This window comes from Uloborus diversus, chromosome 9 (genome assembly GCF_026930045.1).
Source record: "Uloborus diversus isolate 005 chromosome 9, Udiv.v.3.1, whole genome shotgun sequence".
Taxonomy (NCBI): domain Eukaryota; kingdom Metazoa; phylum Arthropoda; class Arachnida; order Araneae; family Uloboridae; genus Uloborus; species Uloborus diversus.
The window spans coordinates 81,438,622-81,459,981 of NC_072739.1; the positions used below are offsets into that span (position 1 = coordinate 81,438,622).

Below are 21,360 nucleotides of genomic sequence, written 5' to 3' on the forward strand. Positions count from 1 at the left end.
CATTATAACTTGTATATAAGGCAATTGGCACACAATTATTGATGCCTTTTCACAAAACTAAGCTAAAACTTTCATCTGCCAATTCAAATAAGTTGTATAGTAATTCAAAAAACTGCATGATGTGTTTAGTTAAAAAATGAAAGGAAACACAATTTTCCCCCTACAATTAATAGACAATATTAGAAATTAAGATTGATTTAAAATTTGATACAGTATTACATAACTTAAAAATGTTGTTTATCTCCTATTATTTTTAAGGGTTTTCAGTCATTTGTTGAATATATCCTATTCAAGAAGTGGCATAATTATACAACAGGAAAGAAAACTCCATTTAGAAAAAGTGTGCTTATTGCAGTTTCATTTTTTAAAAATTAGTAATACATTTAATATTTAATTAAATGTACTGATCAAAGAAATAGTCTAGATCAAAGAACTTTTGAAAAGTTTCTTATTAAAAAAAAATCCTTACAACATTGGAAAGTTTTACATGAAATAAAAGGCACAATCGTGAAAGTGTTGTATGAGCAACTTTCTCAGCTTTAAATGAATAATTAGGCACAAATAGAGTAATTATTTCTTAAATAAGTATTGAGAAACTAATGGAACACTTACATTCATTTATTCACAGTCATCAGGCAAAGCAAACATTCTAGTTAAGTCATTTTATTTCAAAGCAAACGTGGAACAAAAAAGTAACGTTTTCAATTTCAAAAATACATTTCACAGACGGCTCTATTTATTTCTAAAATGTTATTCAATCATCAAGTATCTTCCTTTATTGTTTTTGCCTGGAACAGGCTTTTTTTATTTTAAATACCGCAGATTTTAGATAAACAGATAATGGAGATCATGTATGAAATTCTTCAACTTTGAGTAAGACACCACACAATTTTATATGGCCATGGATTATTCTCCAACTAACATGATTGCTCTAAAATTTTTCAGCTGCTTTACTCATCTCACACTTAACAAATGTTTATGATAAAAATGTCATTTTTGATTTAAATTTCACTTAATTTCACATTTAACAGATGTCTGTCTTGAGAATGTTTTATTTTTTAATTCTAAAGTAAAATACATTCTTTTAAATATTCCCACATTTTAATTTTTAAATATACAGCCCCTTCATTTTGTTGTTGTATGTTGGCAAAAAAGAGAGAGAGAAAGGGGAGAGTAATCAATATTAAAGGGGGAGAGTATATCACTTTTAGTAATCTCAGTTACTTAAGTCACATATTTTTATCCTTTCTTAAACCCTAGATTAAAACCTAGACGGTGTTGATGGCTGTGACACACATAGAGGGGATATACATGGCATCTGGAGAAACAAAGAATGGCATTGAAATGTTTTTGTTCACTTTGTTTGAGTACAAGCTTTTTACTTTAGTCAAAAGGATTGGAAAAAATTAAGCGTAAAATTGATATTAAAAAGCTATCAAAATAAAGAAAAACGAATATTGACAAGTTTACTTCTAGAAATTTCAACAGATTAACTAATTTATATTTTCATATGAATGAATCAGCATCCTAGAACTATATTGTTCAGTACTGAACATTTATTTACATTAATTACACATGAGCAAATCCGTAACTTTTATTCCAGAGTGTTATTTAGTAAACTAACATGTCTTAGGTTTATTATAAAATAGTAAAAAAATAAATAAATGATTAATTAAAAAGTTAACTTAATAAAGCTTAAAGAGAAATTTAAATGAAGACATAAATTCTTTTAACTATGAAGAAACTTGAACTAAACATGACATGTATTAAACATAGTTAAAATGTTCTTTTAATACTGAACACAACAAACTAAATAATTGCAAAAAAATGTGTTTCAACACTAAACAATACATCAAAAGTAATACTGAAAATAATGTGAGAAAGGTATTTTAAAGTGCTTTTATTCGAGTTTGAACACTTGGAAATTTTCTGTATTTTTACGCTTGCTAGAAACATTTTACATTGTCAGGTTTCACTATTTAGAGAACTGTCCCTCCAATATACTCAGTAATCTATTTTTTTTCAAAGTTAGTTTCAACTTCTAATTTAATCATATTGATGAACTATGAAGAAAAAATGAAAACAAATTATTGAAAAATACAAAACGGATTTACATTTATTTCTCCTTTTCTTTCTCTCTCTCTCTCGATTGTAACTATGTCATTGATCAAGAAAAAGTTTTGGAATTAAAGAAATTAAGTGAAAAATGTTGTATTACCACCAACCAATAAAAAAGAGCAAAGTACAAGGTGGTGGAATCACAGTAGCATTTAAACATGAAACAAACAATAAAACAAAATTACACACAAAATGGCACTCACGTAAAAGTCCTTGCTGGTTTAGGAGGAGGCACTGCAGTGTTGTTAGTAACAGACACTGTAGCAGTACTGCTAAGACTAGAAAGATTTGAATTTGCAGCATCTAGCAATGATAAGTCTGATTGTGGTGGCGTAATATCACTAGATCTATGCTCAGTGCTTTCAGAGGACGATGAAAATGATTGAGATGGCACATCAGGGCAGGAAATTTGTTTTCCTAAGCTTCGACAGCTGTCCAATGTTGAATTAATTACTCCGGGAAAAACCAAAGGATGTTTTCGTTGATGATGCTTCAAAACAGGTAATGGCTTAGTCCTATCTCTAGGTGGTAAGGGCAGTGGATTAGGAAAAGCATCAGTTGAACTTTCACTACAACTGACATTTGTATTAGTACTTGAAGAGTCACTCTGGTCTTCATTTCTCACATCTGATGAACCGTCATCTGATTTTGGAGAATTGCTGGAAGCACTGGGGTCTTTGGCATACCTTGACACAATATTTGGCCTGGGAAATGTTTTAGGAGCTTGGGGAGGAGGGGGTGGTGAACCAAGAGTTGATCTGGTGCCATTTACTAAGGAAGTACCATTGCTAGCAGCAGCATTAGCAGCCAGCCGTGCCACTGTTGCAGTATGAGGAGTAGCAGCCCTTCCACTGTTAGGAATTCCATGTTTGTTACCACGCACTTTAGGACGCACTGGAACTCCACTCCTAAGCATTCTAAGAGGATTATTATCAACTGCTTCTGACTCGGGATCTGAAGAATCCGTTGCATGGTTAGAGGCAGGTAAAGGTTGCCTAGAACGTGACAGACTGCTCTCGATAGTTGGTTTTGGAGCAACAGTAGGAGGTAATGAAACACTCCGTTCAAGTCCACTACCCTTTTGCACAAGTGAATTATAAGCTTCTTTAGCTTCATCTGTGATGATGTCTTGTATATCTGGAATTGCTTCAGCTTCCTCCGAGAAGTTTCGCCTATCAGCTTTTGGACTAGTCTTAAATTTAAAAGAAAACTTTCTTTTAAATGGCGATGTGGGAGTTTTGGGGCTATCTAAAGGAGTATCATTATCTGATCTACTCTCCAGATCTAAAAAACTCTTGCTAGCAAGTTCTTTTGACAATGCTATTGCAGAATCAATGGTATGTTCATCAGCTGAAGAAATAGGTTTCACCAAAGCATGCTTCTTTTTGGATCCATTCCTTCCAACCTTTGTTGTTATCTCTATTATTTCACTCATTACAGAGTTGTTGTCATTGGAAGGTGCTTCTTCAAAATTCAGTTCTGGTTTGGTTGATCCTAAAGCTTTGAAAACTTCGTCCATAAGAGATGGGCCAAAATCTAGGGACTGAAAAAATAAATATGATTAATATATGCCAAGAATATTTATTTATGTTAAGTGATTTCAAACCCAAAAGCAGAAAAAATTAAATTTACATCAAATCTTGAATTTTCAATCAAGCCAAAGTCCTCTTCATCACTGATTTCATGATACTCATGATCTGTAATATTGATTAATTTATCACCATCTTTGTTTGTCTTTTTTGGAGGTGCATCAAGAGTACAAGGACCTAAAGTTTCAGTTCCATTTTGATCCAGTGCAATTTCAGGCCAATTATCTGAAACAATAAGCACAAAGTATAAAATATTGAGTTGTTTAAAATATATTCTATAACATAATCATAAAACTAAAGTTAATCATTAGATGAAGATACAAAATCAAATTTCAATTTTAAATGCTTTGAAAGGAATTTTAAGTGCAGTGACTGACAAAAAAATATATGCACCAATAGCAAAAAGTCACATTTTAAAGAATTTTGCAAAAATTTGCTAAGAAACAATTGTTTTGTAAGACAAGATATGCTTCAGCTGACATGTTTCAGTAAAAATTAAAGCACTCATGCATTTAGAGCACCAACAACAAATTAAAGAAACTAAACAATAATTTTATATATTTTTGTGAAAGTATCACTCATATTCACAAGGCTATAAGCATTTCTTTCAAAAATATTAATTTTTCTCACATGTGTTAGGCTTATAACATGCAGAATTTTTCGTTCTGGCTTACCAAACTTTCATAGAACTTGATAGCATGCAGGAAAATCATTATTATACCAGAATTTAAAATGAAAATTTTGAAAATTTGATGAAATATGAACATTTATAGCAATTAATTTCTCACTGAAATAGCATGGAAGATAGTAAATTATAACTTTCAAAATTTTGTAGTCAGATTTGCCCAACTTATAAAAAAAAAATCTAGTTCACTATCATAAAAACTTGTTGGCGACCCAGTAAGCCGAATAGGCAACAAATGGTATGGGATCATTTGCAAATTTGTAGCACTTTCCTGCAATCATTCAGCGTGATTCATAAATAAAAACAAAAAAAAAAAACAGGTTTTTTGTGAACGATCCCTTACAATTCATCGCCTGGTCAAGAAGAATTGAAATGTGGCTCATTAGGTGGCCAATATGGTTGTAAAAATGGATTTGATGTTCCACTTAATTGTTTGGATTTCATGCAAAATATTGCAATTTTGTAGATCAGTACCTTTTGTAAACTTTAAATACAATATGATAACTGATCAATTCATTTATCTATTTATTTATCAATTTGTGTAATGTAATGGAGCATAATCCTACTGTCTTATACTTGACTCATATCTTCAAAATCTTATGACAGCAATTAAGTAATAGAACTAAGTCTTTTTTTTTGGTAGAGCATTAGAAAAGACGCATTTTTAGGAAATATTGAAAAAACAGTGTGTACAATTTTGCCAATGGTAAATAATAAATAAGATGAGATAAAATGCAAAAAGCTCTGAAAGATATTACAATATCAAGAAACAAATAAATGTCACGAATCTGAATTTTAACACATGGTAACATGCTCAGTTAGTTAGAACATATTTGGCAGAGAGAAACAAAGGGATGTAAGTGGACTTTATGTTTTGAGAAAAATGTATTTGTTCAGATCCTAGGTAGGCTTCTATTGAATTTTTTTTCTAAATCATGCTATAACAGCAGAGCCTACTAGAGCTACTAGACCTTGCACGAATGCCAAGGGGAGGTGCTCCTAGTATTTATACAAGTTTCTTCGAAATTTTTAATTTTGCACTTTTATTCATTTGCTTCTTAATTGATATTGATCGCCAGTTTTATTTTGACAGTTATTTGTGTCACCAGTACAAGCAATATCGAAAGGAATGGAAAATTTAAGGGTACTAGCAGTAAGTAATTCTATGTCAAATAGAAAAGATTTAAAACTAGTAGAGACTGATATGCTTTAATCTGACTTACACAGAAGTTCTTAGCAAAAGAAAAAAAAAAGAACATCCACAATTGGCATAATGGGGTTGTTACCTTGTCAAAAGTACTACTTTTAGACAATGAAATTGAACGAATAAGTTAGAAAAAAAAAACATAAAGCGAGAAAAAACTTTCATTTTCTTAACGTTTAATTTTTAATTAAATTTTTAAAATGTCCGATTTTGGAGGTAAAGCATGGTCTTTATGACGTCAAAAGTGGTGAACTTTGGCGAGCTACTCCACTGGTGCACTGAATGGTTACCGCACTTCCAGATTATGATAATTAAGAAGCGAGTTAAATATTCCGCTCTATGCTTGCTATCAACCCTATTGTTGTCAGTACATGTGAGTAAAGATGCAAATTAAATATTGCACTCTATGCTATTGGCATCAGTGAATGGCATTTCATCACTTGTGATTTCATGTGTAGAAGCATGAAGAATGAAATTGAATCTGTGCACCAATTAAAATAATTGTTAAAATTAAACTTTGTTAAATTATTTAAAAAATGGTTACATCCCATGGTTTTAAGCGCGCTCTTTCAGGAAAAAAACTTTTAAAATTTTGGAAACATTTCAATTCACATTTTCAAAAAATATAAATTAAAGAACAAACCTAATGAAGAACCACTTCTTCCATCAGAAGCACTATACTTTTTCAATAGAGGAATTTTATCAGACGAATCGGTTGACAATGTTGTAAGTGTTGGGCTAACATTTTCTTTGTCATCTTGAGGTTTATCTGTTATGAAATAAAGTTATATAATGAGATATATTTAAAATGTTTTTTAATTGAGAAAATCTTGTTAAACCCTGATACTTACAAGGGGTAACTATTTGCTTTGGTAATTCTCTATAATTTTCACCTAAAAATGATATATCTCCAAAAAATGCTCCATCTAAACCCACATGTCCCGTATGCTTAAAGTCACCTTGTGGCCTGGATATCATATCTGTTCTTAATCTGCGAAGGAAAAAAGAAACATTCTCACAAGTTTGTGAAAGCTGGAATATAAGCTTTTTGAAAAATTTTGCCAAGGACAAAATATTTGAGAGATAAATTTTTATTCACACAACATTTTACTTTACTGCATACAAATGCATCCTTTTTTTGTTGTTGTTGTTTCAAACCAATTTCATCATACATTTAATAATTTGTAAAATAAATAACAAAGGTATTTAGTTAGCAGCCCCAACGTTGAAAAATTTCTACTTTTTGTAATCATTTTGATAGTACTTACAACCTGAACTAAGACGTTTTCTAAACTTGTAATTTTGATAAATTTAACCCCTGCAACAACATGAAAATTTAAATTTTTAGTTAGTCACCAGATTCCGATAGACACTTAGTTTAGCAGCCACTTTATCCAGTACTTTTTTTTAATGAAAACACTGGCATAACAGCCCTAATTGCAACATTATACAAGTATGAATATTTATTTTTAAATGGAATAATGAAAATTTTAGAATTTATGTTGCTTTAACTATCAGTTTTTGTAAAAAAAAAATAAATTAAATTGTACATGTGATTTTCTTATTAGTTTACGATAGGGAATAAATACCATGTGAGAACTTGGGAATTGTTTTTACATCACAAACTGAGGGCAACAAAATAGAAATGACTCGTTAAAAAAATAAATGAATGAAGTAATGCTTTTCTGTGACCGGTAGGGTTTTTAATAAATAGCTAGTTGAATATTTTATTTAGTGCACAAAGCTAGATCTTGACTCACCAGGTGGCAAGTGGCAAGTTATTATTTTTAGATCAACCACTGCATATGCTTTCAACTAAACGTTGACTTGTTTGACTAGTAGAAAAGGGGCATATAAAATAGTGCAAAAACAAAGATTTAAAGCTCTAATAACAAACATAAATACAGTATACTCCCGATTATCCGTGTGCGGATTATCCGGTTTGCGGCTTATCCGTGCATAATTTTGGAATCACACTTTTCTAAAGCTTCGATGATGTTATCGATAATATCGATAACATCATTGAGGAAGTTAAAGAAATCGAAGGTTTCCAATCAGTTGACGCTGAAAATGTCGAAGAGTGGTTTAAAAGCGACGAATGTGAAACAGGATTTCAATGTCTAACTGACGAAAATATCATTGAACTTGTTACTGAATCAAACGCAAGTGATGATACAGAAAACGAAGATGAAGAGCATGAAGAAAATACAATTTCACATTCTACTGCTCTACAATCTGTGGAACATTTATTGGATTACATGAGTGAAAGAAGTTACGATTACGGAGAAATAATTGAAGTAAAAAAAATTCGTACAGAGATACGCAACAATTTAAACAAACAAAGAAAACAAAAATGTATCACTGGATTTTTTTTAAGCAATACATTTCAAAGAAAAGTTCCTGGTTTGTGTGAGTATATACATAGTTTTTTCCAATTCCCCCTTAAATAGTTACCCTGCATATTCCTTAAATGATTTCTCGGATTATCCGTGTTTTTCGATTATCCGTGCTACGCCGCCCGGTGATTAGCACGGATAATCGGGAGTACACTGTATGAAGTTAGCAAAAAAAGTTTAGATGATATACAGTTTAAACTGAATTTAGGATAGGTTTTTTTTTTCCTTTTTTAAGAATGCAGCCATCAAATATTGGCTGCTATTTTTTTAAATTATCGATTGTAAAAAAAAATGTATAATATGATACATTATGTTTAATAAACAGTGCTGTAACTGGAGGTGAAAAAAGGGGGGAACTTGTCTTATTAATAGGAATAAGTCATGTAAAATGATCAGTTTATAATACTTAAGTCAGCTCAAATAAAAAAAATATATAAAAAGATGGCTTGAAAGCATTTAATATTACACTTACTTTATTTTTACATTAAAAAACCAAACATTTGGGGGATTAACCCCCCTTCCTTACTACAGCACTGTTAATAAAATATGAAAGTAAAGGATTGTTTTAGGCTAAAATGTAAATCTATTCTTACCTCCTTCGACTAGCATAAATTCCAGATTTTGAATCAGCACGTGAAAAACTGGGTCTATTAGTAGGAAAATTAGCTAAATAAGCAACAGTATGAGCTGGATTAAACAAACCAGTTTTCCCATTATTAAGAACACCTTTCCACAGATTCGAATTTTCTGGTAAAGGCCTAGAAAGTATTTGAAAATTTTGTTAAAAGCATTATTCAAAATCATGAACTAATATAAGTAGCTGTTTATTTAGCAATAAGAAGGGAGTAATTGAACAGCATTAAAAATCATGAATCATTTTACACATATACTCAACATATATTTTGACTCTACTTTCTGAATATACCTATACTTAATGCATGTAGGTAATTAATTGTTATCCAAATTATCTTACCAACAATTATGTTGGATACTACAAATACTGATGATTAGATTAACGTTTATTGCAATAACAGTGAAAAAAGGTGAAAAAATTGAAATCATGAAATGAAATAAAGGAGAGGGGAGCTCAACAGAGAAAAGCACTGCTACCAGAAGTCTATTGTACAAGCCCAAACAGAAATCTTAAAACAGACCAGTAGCTGAAGCAAAATTCGGGAAACACCAAAGATCATCGAAAATTGATTTTTTATAACTACAATTTAGAAAATTTTACAGGGGAAAACTAAATACGCCCCATTTCAGAGTCAGTATTAGACTTACAACCAGTTTCTTATTACTAATGTAAAAACGCACTTGAACATATTGTATTTGTAATGAAGGAAATATTCGTAATGTTTCCAAATTTCTTTTCCTCACAAAAGGTTTATAAGAACATTTTTTACGACTTTAAAATTGAGATTACATGTATAGGGTGGCAAGCTCCGTCTCCCTCCTCCCAAGAAAATGTCAAGATCTGACACAGTGTAATTGTGTAGCAATCTTTTAGCGTCTGCTTTCTGTTTTCAATACTCACCATAAACTTTTCAACGCTACACAATAGAAAGCATATTGAGCAAAAATAGAAATGTATTTTTTAGAATAAGTATATGTTTTTGATTTGATTACAATGATGTATAATGCACATGGTGTATAATGCATAATGTTGCAAAATGTATTATCCAGAAATTATGTGCTAAAAACTAGTTTGGGACATATAATCACAATGAGTATAAAAGAGCGAAAAAAGTTGTGTGGAGAATATAAATTTGTAGCAAAACAAAAAAAGTAGGAAAAGTATCCAGTTCCTTTTTTTTTTTTTCAGTTGCCACTTTTTGCCATACTGGCCATATGGCAAGTAAATTTTTGAAGATCTACCCCATGATCGAATGTTTAATACGCTGAAGTTTTCGATTGGCAGATTATGGTCTGAAAATAAAGTAGTTTCAAAATTACAGAAATGACTATTATAAAATCAGTTTCTTCAGACAAAATCAATGCAAATTTGTGGCACTGCACTGTATATAAACTTGAAAAGACACACAAGCCACTGTACAATAGCCTACAAAATTCTGCTCATTTAGCTCTTTGTCGGACTTTCAAAATCAATGTGGCAATTCAGAGAAAATGATTTAGCACTCTTGCTTTTTTGCTTTCCAATTTCAAATTAATGAAATAATAAAGAGTTCTAAATTTATGCCTGAAAATTAACGAGCATGGATAGACATAGTACAACATTTTTGTACGAATGTATAGTACAAAATTTGTTTTTATGAAATAACAAGTCTAGGGGGGGGGGGGAGAAAAAAAAGAAAAGAAATAAAAGGAAAGAAAAAAAGTTTGTAATATAAAATTCTTAATACGTTAAAATGATTTTTAAATATTAATTTAAACTAGATAATTTAGATAGAAATGCAAAGTATTTTCTTTTAAGAAACATAAAAAGTTTCTTAGAAGAAAATATTTATAGTTATTCATGTACCTTTTATCCAAAACAGTGATTACTTCTCCAGTTTGATAATGTAGCCAATCTTTTTTGGATTTTGTGCCATTTACAACCTCTATTGATTCTTGGACTGCTTGAACTTGTTCTGGTTTGCACTGAAATCAATACTTTAATGTTAGGAAAACAATTTGATATTAAAATACTGGTATACAGCATTCCAATTATAGTATAAAGTTTGTCAGATATTCATGAACACAATTTCAAGTATTAAGCAAGTGTAAAAGTAAGTTTTCACAATCAAAATTGCAACAGAAAGCTAATTTGGTTCTTAATATCTCTGGCAATTAAATTCATAAAAAGATAAACCCGGGTTTAATGGAATCTTCGGAAAATTTCAAATTTTTTGACACTTTATTTGGTTTCTAACCCTTAGCCGTTCTGAAGTGATTTCACATGAAAATATTTAAACTGAATTCATCTTTTACATTGATTATTTAATTAAACTGATTACAAATACCGCAAATGAAGACAAAAATTGGTCCCTCTTGTTGTGATTGGCATGAAAATTGAATAAAATTTTGTCTGAACTCTAGCATTACTTCTTGAGATACAGCAGCCACAATGAACGAGAAAGAACACAGGATTGCACCCCTACTTTATGAACACATTAGCACACAAAAAAAGTACTTCTCCCTTCCAAAACCTACCAGTACCAAATTTTTGTACTCCCTACACAATATTATTTATCAAATTGATGTATGTGAAATCAAATTTAAGTACTTCCACGCTGCTTTTCAATTTACAAAGCAAAACAACATCTCTTGCATTAATAAATAAAATAACAAACATAATTTAACAAAAATAATAATAACAGTGAAAAAAATACAACCAATTAACTAGTCTCAGAATAAGTTAGGTAAAAATTTAAAAAAAATATTTTCCCAAAAGATTATGAAAAATTGAAAAATACATAAACAAATATGTAAAATACTGAAAAGTTATTTTAACTTGACAGACATTTTAATTTTACCTCTGGTAAAATCAAATATATTTCGGAAAATTTTGGCCTCTTGTTAGCATCATGTTGCCAACATTTTAACATTAACGCATAGTATTCTTTCGGACAGCATTCAGGTTGTTCCAAGCGTTGAAAGTTTGGTTCATCAATGGCTTCAAGAATCTAAAAATAAATAGAGGTTTTAAATAACGAATTTTGAAAGTAAAACCTAAAATGATATAACTAAAATGTTAAATATACAGATTTAAGCTTACTTGCTGGCCAGTTAATGCAGGCCAAGGTTGAAATCCATAACTAAACATTTCCCACAAAGTTACACCATAAGCCCACACATCACTAGCTGATGTGAATCTTAAATAGTTTATGCACTCAGGCGCACACCTAGTTTGGGAAAAGAAAAAAATATTTTGAAATCACATTAAGACTTAGCAACAAATATTTCAACTTGATCATTTTAAGATTTCAGAAATTACAATTTAATTAATACAGAAGAACAAATAATAACTCAATTTAAGAAGACTTGCACTGGATTTTACTCAGGTTAATTGACATAGCATGACATCCATGAAACTTTGTTATGCCAGCAATAATATTAACCCAATAGTACTAGGAAAACAATCTGATGCAAACTTTCAAGCACATTGTGCCATTAAACTAAACACATAGCAAAGAAAAGTAATAAATATTACTTTATCTTAAATAAAATAAATTATATTAAATATATATATACATACATGTATAATTGTATGCCCCTTTTCCCTCTTTGTTTCTCAATAGCATAAGATAGAGAAACAATTCTTTACATAATGTTTAATGTAAAGCAATGATTGTTAAAGAACTTCAAATGTTTTTAAACTTTTTTTAGTCACTGGTTAAGTTTGCCACTAAGGTTTGGGGAATGGGGATATGGTGGATAACTATCAGGATTGAACAAAACTCCACCTTTTTTTCCAGCAGTTCAATGACTGCAGCGATCAAACAAAATAGTACTCATTTACAGCCAATGTACTCTTTGCAGGCCATTTCAATGGAAAATATCTACAAATCCCGAATTGGACAGTTTATTTCAAAAACCAGTCAAGCAAAAGCTTTAAAATTTAAATAAATAATTTTTACTCTATTTAAAAAAAAAATCAAAATCACAAGGATTACAATATTTTATTTTGAAATGTACACATATTTAGAAACATTTCTTTCAGTAAAAAGTATTGTAGTTGAGATTGAAGCATTTATTGTGCTAATATAACTATTTTCTTAAGATTAAGAAATTTTGTTGATTGACTGGTTTTTGAAATAAACAATTCAACTGTTCAGCATTATTTAGTAGCATCTCCAATCATATAATGTTTCAAATTCAGATGTGATTATTCAAAAATATTTACTTAATGAAAGAAAGAAAAAAATTAATTTGAATTTTGACATCTTGAATTCAAATAATGTTTCTTGCAATCACGAGTGTGTGTGTGTGAATATAGGCGTGTGTGCTTGCGTATGTGGGATATGGACACAACTTGGCGACTGTTTTCCCTAGAGAAGCAGCATCGGGAGGGGTCGGTTGACGGTGGTGCTGCAGAGGGAGGCAGGGGGAAAATAAAATCATAGGAACATCAAAAACAGTCAAACGAGAACAATAAGCAATGTGATTGCTCAACTAGCATGCACAACTTACCATGCAATTGGCAACTTCAAATTGACATTAAAATTTGTTTGATAGTAATCTTTTCCAACACCAAGTGCTCTAGACAGTCCAAAATCACTAATTTTTACCTAGGAAGATAAAGCAATATTGTGCATAAACAAGTTAAAAGATTCCTTAGCAAACAAAAACAATAAATGTTTTGTGGCAAAGAAAATAATAGTTTGGTTGAGTTCAATGAGCAACCGGTAGCTCACCGGTTAAATAATGATGTCACCTCCAATGCTTTAGCATTAGCTAACCCGTGACAATCAACCGGTTGCTACCGTTTGAGCACGTCGAACGTAAGTTTTGATAAACAATACTGTACATATTTCAAAATGCTTTTGAAGGAAGTTTTAAAGTGACACTTTAAATAAGGTCAGCATTCAGTGGAAACTTAGTTGTCAAAACAACTAAAAAAGTTTAAATACATTTCTATTCATGTAATGAAACAACAACACTTCCGTAACTATTTAGCAGTTTATTAAGTAATTTGAAAACAAATACAGAATCATGATAAAGTTATGTCCAATAACTATTCAGGAAGGAAATGGCCATTCCACCGAAAACAGTAATTTTGTCCCGCACGGTCCTGCTGACGCCTTAAATATTTCATTAAAAGTAATAATTTAAATGAATAATGAACAAAATTTTGTTGCGCAAAAAATTTCAAACATATGTGTGGTTTCTGAAGCAAAGCATTTGTCATTACGTTTTAAAATTATTATTTATACATGAACCATCATGTGTGGGACAAAATGGCTACTTTTTCGTGGAATGGCCCTATGCATAATTTTTCCAATGGTTTAAATTAGTATTTCTCAACAAATGAGATATGTTTCCTTTACATTGGAACATTTAGCTTTCAAAACCTACAATTGGTTTTGTCATTGCTATAGAATAGACCAAAAAAACCCAACTAATTCATACAGCGGATTACAACAAGAAGTTGACTTTGGATGTCCCACAATTGATGCATATAAATATATTATTAAATTTTAAAGAATAAAATTATTTAATACAAATATAACTGTCAGGAATACCTTTGTATCAAATGTAAAAATTTTAAAATGTTGATCAAATTATATCCTCTGATTGCCTCTCACATGACGATGTGCTGAATAGCCCTTTTTGACTTTCTAGACCAGCGGTTCCCAACCTTTTTCTCTTTGCGAACCCCTTGGAACAGGCAAAAAAATTCGCGAACCCCCTGATGTTGAAATTAGTAACATGTAAGAAACAATAAAAAAAACAGCATGTTTGCTTTCCATTTTTGCAGCATTTGATTGCAATAAACAAAAATATAATTGTAAAATATCATTAAGTGCAAACATTAATAAAAAGTTAAAACTACATCTACCAGAAAAATTATAAACAAGAAGTTTTATAAACCAACTATTTTTTTAAGCATACTTTAAATTGGGGAAAAAGTCCTTAATGCGATATTTGTGGCTGTTTGACGGAACAAAGAAACTGAAAGTTTGGTTCAATGTCTGACAGTTTGAGTCTTAAATCAGGCTCTGCATTCAATCTGCTTCGGTATTTATCTTTGAGATAAGAAAGGGAGGAAAATCCTTTCTCGCACAGATATGTTGTACAAAATGGTAATAAAATTCTAATTGCTTTTTTGGACAAAACGGTATAGTCATTTCTTACACTGAGCCAGAAGTCAATTAACGAGAGCTCTTTAAAGGTAGTTTTCAATGAATTATCACAGGATAACTCGATGAGCATTTCCTTTTCAGGTAAAGTCAGGGTGTTCTCAAAGCATGGATTTCCTTCAAAAGGATTGCGTATCCAGTTGTTTGAGAGAGGGACGTTACGCCTATTAGGAAAATACTCGTCAAAAGTTAGTTCAAGATGTTGCAGATGTTCACATACATTTCTTTTAACGCTTTCATCAAGTTTCATTGAGTTTTCTGATAAAAAACTACTAAGAGAAGTGAAACAAGAAAACTCACCCATTTCCAGGCATTGGATCCAGAAATTCAATTTTTTTACCATAACTTCAATTTTATCATATACAACGAAAATATTAACAACTGCACCTTGCAAGGATAGATTTAATTCATTTAATTTTGAAAAGATGTCAGCTAAATATGCAAGCCTTTGCATCCAAAGAGGATCGAATATGCAAGTGGACAAGTGAAATGGATGATCAACAAAAAATGCTTGGACTTCTGACTTCAATTCAAATAAGCGTGTCAAAATTTTGCCACGGGAAAGCCATCTAACTTCTGTGTGAATAAGTAAAGTAACATGAAGGCTTCCCAATTCCTCACAAAGCGCGTGAAATAGACGGCAGTTTGTGGCACGTGATTTTATGAAATTTACAATTTTTACCGCATCATTCAAAGTAGCGGATAATTCTGCGGGAATACGCTTACATGCTAATGCTTGTCTATGAATGCAGCAATGAGTCCATTCAATTTTCTCGTTGATCTTCTTTACTCGCGCCACAAAGCCAACAAATTTTCCTGTCATTGATTTTGCACCATCCGTGCACACACCCACACACAAAGACCAATCTATTCCATTTTCTTCAAAGTAACTGTTGACCAGTTCGAAAATTGCTTCTCCAGTTGTGTTGGTTTTCAAAGGTTTTGCAAATAGTACATCTTCTTTAATTGTATCGTTAAAAATATACCTAACATAGACAAGTAATATTGCAGCGTTTGCTACATCAGTCGACTCATCAAGCTGGATCGCAAAATTATTCTCTTTTATTCTATTCACAAGTTCTTTCTCCACATTACTTGCCAAATCAGTAATTCTGCGTGATACTGTGTTGTTTGATAGCGGAACCAGGTCAATTTTTTTTGCTGACTTTTCTCCCAGCATACACTTAGCAATATCTTTAGCACACGGTCCAATTAAATTTTCTGCAATTGTATGTGGCTGTCCAGATCTTGCAATTCTATAACTGACTCGATATGAAGCTTCAAGGGCCATTTTACTATCTTCGTTGGATTCTAACATGCAGGAACGTAGAGACGCTACACTTTTTATTATATTCCAATTTTCTTTTAAAATATTCGATAGGTTTGTCCTTGTGTGTCGGATGCTTTGTTTCGAGGTGTCTTCTCAGAAGTGACGGTTTCAAACTGCTGTTCGCTAGAACTTCGTTGCAGAAGACAAAGCGGTCTAGGTTCAGACTCTTCTCCAGTAAAATAAAAGCCCATTTGTAAATAGTCACTGTCATATTTTCGCTTTTTTCCTTTTTTCTCCCCTAGTTCACTTTTCTGTTTAGTCGGGGGAGGCGGCAGTTCATTACAGCTATCTATTTCAATATCCTGTGTTGATTCGAAAGTTACTGCTGATGTTGTGGGTTGATCGATTGACTGCTTGTCCATTTGTTGCTCAACCAAACTACCAGTTTTCAACCATCGATCCATAACAGCAGAAAGTTATTAAATCATAAAAATTACCAACACGATTATAACTTCACAAACAGAGTAGCAAAAGTTCACGTAGCAAAACCAATTGCAAAAAAATCACTTGTTTTCAAGCATCTCTAAAGTATCTCTAAATACGTCTGTTAACAACTATTTCCCCTGAACTATGAGCATGCTGATGTTATATATTTTTGAAAACGAACAGATGGGTAAAATCCAGTAATAAATTTTAAGTTTGGAGCCTTTTGCTGTCATGTCTGCTATTCGATGACTGAATTCGACGGAAATTCCCGAGTTATATTTCAACCAGATTAGAAATAATACCCCTATGATGCATTGTTTGAGAATTCTTTATTTTTTTTCGACATATGTATATTATGTATATTGTTTGATTGACTCCACGCGATGGCGCCTTTTTAAGGTCATCGTGATCCCCGCCACAGCTTAATACAACGTTTCTGCATGGCGCCTCGCAATAAAGAAGGAAGGATATCTCTTTTTGTTGTCTATCGAAAAAAAAATGAGAAAATTTCTTTTTAACCAAGATTATAAAACCGGTGAAAGATTTTTTTTTTTGAGCTTAAAAAAAAAATTTAGTAACTATGTGTGCAAATTGAATATTTTATAATTTTTTACCAAACTAGGAAAAATCCGCCATTGCACCGAAATTTTCGCGAACCCCCTTCCAGCACCTCGCGAACCCCTGGGGGTTCGCGAACCACCGGTTGGGAACCTCTGTTCTAGACTAGTAAATTATTTACAAAGAATTATAAGTAATATTTACATGAGTATGAGATTAGCAATTGGGGTGAACTTCTTTTGTGTATCAAACCTCCCGAAATAACTATTATGGACTATACAATTTGTCTTATCTTGTCTTTTGACTACTCTATATACTTTCAGCAGGGATATGGACTTCAAACTTTGAAATGGGCATGGTGGTCTGCAATTCAGTCTTTTAGGAATCGCTTTTTAATAAAATGCACTGTCACTTGGAGATGGGTATGGAATTTTTGTTGTTGCGCTTAACTTAGAAAAAAATTAGGAAGTTGTTCAGCTGCTGTAATTTTGATACATCACGAGAGAAACTCATAGGTACTTCTACTTTTTATACAGTTTATGCATTGATTATGCTCTTTTTTATGCACATTTCTACTGATTTATACAATCAGTTTTTAAAACTTGTTGCCCCATTGCTTAAAATAATTGATACAAATGCATGAAAAGTGATATCAAGATCAACAATTTTACAAGCAACATAAATCTCTACAAAGACATTCGATTTCTAAAGTAATTTTTCACACAAGCATATTTTGAACACAGAATTAGTTTTTTGATGGATATATAAACAATAAAACAACATTTAAAATACTGACATAATAAGTCAAAAATTAGAGAAGACAAAAAAGATTTGGAGAGACTGCTGCTATCAACAATGCATTGCTTAAATCTAATTTGCCCCATTGAAGCTTTCTAGTTCCTGTATGTGATACAAAAGAGTAAAATACTTTTAATAGAAACCCAACAGATACATTTATCTTTAAAGTTTAGTTCACAATTTATATGAAAAGAATAATTTGTACTTCAACTTTTCGTAATATGTAAATAAATATTCAAATGAACAACAAAATTACGGTCAGAGGAAAAGAAAAAGAAACTGCTGACGTTTCCTATAAAATTAAGGTTAAACATCCTACATTTCACACCGTCAGCAAAACTATTTCCTTTTCTTTCTTTATTTTTATTTATTTATCTTAAAAGAAATAATTACCTTATTTTTTGCAAAAACTAAAATATTTCTTGCAGCCAAATCTCTGTGAATAAGTTTTTTGTTTTCCAAATACTGCATTCCATCACAAATCTGAAGAGCAAATTCACAAAGTGAAATAACTGGAAAACTTTGTCTCAAAGCAGGCTCTTTGAGGCACTCCAAAAGGGATCTAAGTGGTGCAAGTTCTGTCACCTGCAAGAATATTAAAAAACTATACATTTATAAAAAAAATTTCATATTAATTTATTGCAAACACATCAAAAGCGAGATCTGAAATACCTACTTTATATTTCACTGTGAATTTTTTGAGCTGTCTTAATAACTGCATGTTATAATAAAGAAATTTAAATTGAGTGTAAAAATGTAGACTGAATAAAGAACACAGATTCAAGCTTCATTATAGGCACTATGGCAGACACGGTACTGTAAATAATTAGGAATTAGTCCACATTGTGACCAGGTCCCTTTAACTTGAATTTGATTTTAATATTTATTTACATTTTTTCAGGATCAAAATGTCAGATTGTAAACAATTTTGGGAATTGTTTTCAAGCTATGAATGCTAACAGGGGTCGATCACGGTTTTCAGTTTTAGGTCTGCATTTTGTGAAAAAAAAAAAAAAAAAAAATTTGTGAACTTTTTCCTTTTTGTAAAAAAATTTTTTACTGACAGCATGTTCAGCTGTCAGCAATCTAATATGAAATCCCTTTGACCTAAAAGACTTCATTGAGAATGACTTGGAAGTTGGAGTTTTTTTTACTGATATTTTGCTTGCAGAGAAATTGATTGAGCTTAAAAGCGATGAAAGAAGCTTTTTCAAATGAAATTTCGTGAAAGCTCTAATTTTAAGATATGAAATTTTGTGAAGGGGCCGCAAAGCAAACCCAATTTGCCTCTGAATCAACCGTGGCTAATAACCGAAAGATATAAGAGTTATAATTAGTTAACATTCGTGAAATTATCTAAAATTGCTTTGATCTTGAAATTTTACTATATTGATTATTCTTTTGAGACTATTCTTTCAAGAAGCTGGAATTACAATCAGTTTAAGGACATTTTATGAAAAGCAAAATTCGTGTGGACATGCACAACAATATAACTTCAAAGCAATGAAAAAAACATTAAAAATCAATTATAAATTTACCAGCATCAGGGAACTTGTTTCAAGAACAACACCATACAGGCGCACAATATTTTCATGGTCAATTGTATGCATTATCGCTGCCTCTTTCAAGAACTCCATGTGATTTTTTTGCATACGTTCTTCACTAAGGCACTTTATTGCAACCTGAATCTACAAATAGAAAGACACCATTAAATATCATTTCAAACAGTACTCTTTTCACTTAGTGTAGCCAAGGTTAGCTAAAATATTACTCAAAATAAGAATACAGTAATTCTTTATGCAAATTCATAAAATCTCATGTAAAAGTAGAGCTGTTGAACAGAGACTTGATTCTTCAAAAAATATTTTTTGAATTAAAGAATGAAACTACAAATTAATGTTAATTTCAGGGCTGCAGAAAGCCAAGGCGGGCCCATTGTCAGTTGTGTCGCTGGGCCCCTCCCGCCTTTCAAAAAAAGGATAAAAAGGAGAAAAAAGAAAAGAAAATGGGGAAAAGAAGAAAAAAAGGGGGGGGATTAAAAAAAAGGGGGGGGGGAGAAAAAAAATCAAAACTGCTTGCTAGAAGACAATTAACTCTATTTTAAGCGTCACAACAGTTAATACCAAAAGAGTAAATTTTACTTAATCTTTACGTTTTCTCTTATTCGGAGTTTCCCTCCCTATATCTTTATTTTTTTCTTTCTTTTCTTCTTTTCTTTCTTTTTTTTTTTTGCATCAATCCCCCCCCCCCCAGGCCCCTAGTTTCAGAATAGGCTGGCATGGCCTCTTGTCGGGCCTGGTTTTTTACTTTTGACTACCAACAAGAACTTGACATGCTGATTTTCAGAAACTATTTTCTTTAAATCTACGACTGAAAAAAAAAAAAAAAAAAAAACTATTCTCCAATAATCGGAAATAGAGATTTGGTTTTCTTTATTCCTAATTCTTCAGTGGACAGGGCCACTTTTAGTCAAATGACACAGCAGTCCCAAGCTTCACGTTTGTAAGTGGCCTTCAATGAAATCTTGCAATAATTTTTCAAAGGCAAAGCCAAAAAAAAAAAGACCCCATGAAAATGACAGTAATTTTCAAAAAAAAAAAAAGTTTAGTGATAATAAACAAAGAAAGAGTTTCAATAGAAGCAAAAAAATTTTACCAAACTGAAATCATCAAAATGTTTTCATTTTTATTTACTTGCTGCTTTGTTTTTGAAACATCAACTTCAAACGCACCAACATTTAAGCAAGATAACTAATGAGATACCAGTAGGACGAATTTATAAGAAAAAAATCTTGTTTCATGTTGTGAGAAATATCAAAACCTTTATAATAAAGTGGATAAATTAAACATTTTACACATTAAAGTGAGAAACATTTTTTTAAGCAATTATATTCAGCAATGGGAAAGGTGACACAAATGAAAAACAGATACTATAAAACCCCCAGCTTTTGCAAGTGCAATTGGTAAAATGATTTTGCATTAGTGAATAAAAAAAGGTATAACAAAATTCCATGAAGAAAAATTTCATTACATGTCACAAGCTATATAAGATGGGGGGGGGGGGGGGGGGGGAGGCAATTTGACCAACACTTTTTCATGAAAATTCAGTGATGTTAGTCAGTAAAAAAAAATCAAGTTTTATATAAAGAATGATAAATGTTGTAAAAATGATTACTGAAAATTCATGAAATAACAGCAAAACATGTGACACAGAAAACATTAAAAAAAAAAAAAAAACCGATAAGGGAACAATAAGAGCTACAATTTAACAGGCTTTCAAAAACAAAATGCTTTCATGTAAAATAACATTTCATGAATAGAAATAGAACAAAATTTTACAGCTCTTCTGCTTAATGATTAAATTATAAGTTTCTGATATGAGCTTAAGCACTCTGTTCCCTCCATGGGTAAGCATGATAAATGAAAAAAAAAAAGCAGCCAGACTGAGATTGTGTAT

At 31.4% G+C, this 21,360-nt stretch overlaps 1 protein-coding gene across 1 annotated transcript in view; it reads right to left on the reverse strand.

Moving 5' to 3' along the window:
* LOC129229557 (activated Cdc42 kinase-like) overlaps positions 1-21,360 on the reverse strand; it is a 71,376-nt gene that overhangs the window by 14,739 nt on the left and 35,277 nt on the right. Inside the window, exons 4-14 of the mRNA XM_054863883.1 lie at positions 19,443-19,592; positions 18,298-18,489; positions 13,123-13,220; positions 11,708-11,834; positions 11,466-11,615; positions 10,472-10,590; positions 8,586-8,750; positions 6,448-6,587; positions 6,240-6,365; positions 3,751-3,932; positions 2,322-3,661 (exon numbers count right to left, since the gene is read on the reverse strand). Coding sequence (XP_054719858.1) covers positions 2,322-3,661; positions 3,751-3,932; positions 6,240-6,365; positions 6,448-6,587; positions 8,586-8,750; positions 10,472-10,590; positions 11,466-11,615; positions 11,708-11,834; positions 13,123-13,220; positions 18,298-18,489; positions 19,443-19,592 — 2,789 coding nt within the window. The remainder of the gene's footprint in view (positions 1-2,321; positions 3,662-3,750; positions 3,933-6,239; positions 6,366-6,447; positions 6,588-8,585; positions 8,751-10,471; positions 10,591-11,465; positions 11,616-11,707; positions 11,835-13,122; positions 13,221-18,297; positions 18,490-19,442; positions 19,593-21,360) is intronic.